Genomic DNA, 1,299 nt, shown 5'->3' with positions numbered 1-1,299 from the left:
CAAAGATTTCATGTTCAAAACCATGTCCGTTGTCATCAGTTTATCTTCTCAAACTGATCACCCAAAGGCAACTTAATTTTTTCTATAAATTTCCCTTCCCTTCCCATACCACTATGAAGCTCAGTCAAGCATTGGATAACAATCACATTGTTTCTTCAAGGTCTCAATCTTCTCTTCATAGCTTGCTTTTAAGCAGTCATTGTAATATTTATTTATTTATTTGTTTTCTTGTAGTATATTTCAGGGAAGCTTTATTGGGTTAATTTCTTCCATCTTTGCAGGGAAATCCATGATGGCAAGACCACAGGAGCAGAGACGGCTATGGACCCCAGAAGAAGACGATAAGCTCATAGAATTTAAGCGCAACTACCCCGATCGACCTTGGCCAGGTACCGCAGATCTGGCAGGGCTGGACAGGAGTGATAAGAGTTGTTGGGAGAGGTGGAATAACCATCTGAAGCCTGGTGTCAACAAAGAGAACTTCTCCGAAGAGGAAGATGACATCATCATCCACATCCAGCGAACGGAGCATAGGAATAAGTAATGAGAATCATCCTCATATTTTTCGATTATCATATGATATGATATGATAGTGTGGTGATCAGTTTGAGTTTTGAGGTAGGAGTTCCTGTGTTGTGTTGCAGGTGGGCATTTATGGCAGAAAATTATCTTCAAGGGCGAACCGCTAATGCTATCAAGAACCGTTGGAACAATCATTTGAACAAGATGCTTACGAATATAGGTGACCTTGGGCGATACCTTCTCACGGATGATGAGACTAGTGATCACTCTGACCTGGAAGATGGCGTTAAGCCTTTGATGGCCGAGTATGCTTCTTTGATTTAGTGAACGTACCAGTTGAAGAAATCGCCAAATTATGGATAATGAGTCTAGTCCAAAGTATATATATTACGTGTCTTTGAGTGTCATATATATATATATATATATATATATGTATGTATGTATGTTTGCAGCTAAATTAAGCATCATCTTCTCCATGGTGATGAATCCATGCACCTTATAATAAAGTTGTGTCTTGTATTATGCTGAGGGTTTCGTCAGTTGATTTCTGAGTATTGAGCACTGTTCTCATATGATAATAATAAATCCTCTCATCCTCTACTGCATCAACTCCATACTCCAATCTTCTTACTCTAACAATTTACTCCCATTGAAAAAATCTCCCGAAGTTTGATCACAAATTAAGTTAAAATCAACTGGTTGACACATCTATAATCCCATCTTCCCCCAATGCTTTGTAATAAATTCTAGGGCAGACTATTTCAGCTGCCTTAGACG

The 1,299-nt window shown here is 38.8% G+C and overlaps 1 protein-coding gene across 1 annotated transcript; it reads left to right on the top strand.

Annotated features, from left to right (window-relative positions):
- The first annotated feature begins 292 nt into the window (after nt 1-292).
- Nucleotides 293-846, top strand: LOC117933924 (transcription factor MYB72-like). Its single transcript, XM_034855510.1, has 2 exons — nt 293-540; nt 645-846. The coding sequence occupies exons 1-2, from the start codon at nt 293-295 to the stop codon at nt 844-846; spliced, it is 450 nt and encodes a 149-aa protein (XP_034711401.1).
- Nucleotides 847-1,299: the final 453 nt, after the last annotated feature.

This window comes from Vitis riparia, chromosome 16, assembly GCF_004353265.1.
Source record: "Vitis riparia cultivar Riparia Gloire de Montpellier isolate 1030 chromosome 16, EGFV_Vit.rip_1.0, whole genome shotgun sequence".
Lineage (NCBI taxonomy): Eukaryota > Viridiplantae > Streptophyta > Magnoliopsida > Vitales > Vitaceae > Vitis > Vitis riparia.
This window is presented reverse-complemented; position numbering and strand designations above follow the sequence as displayed.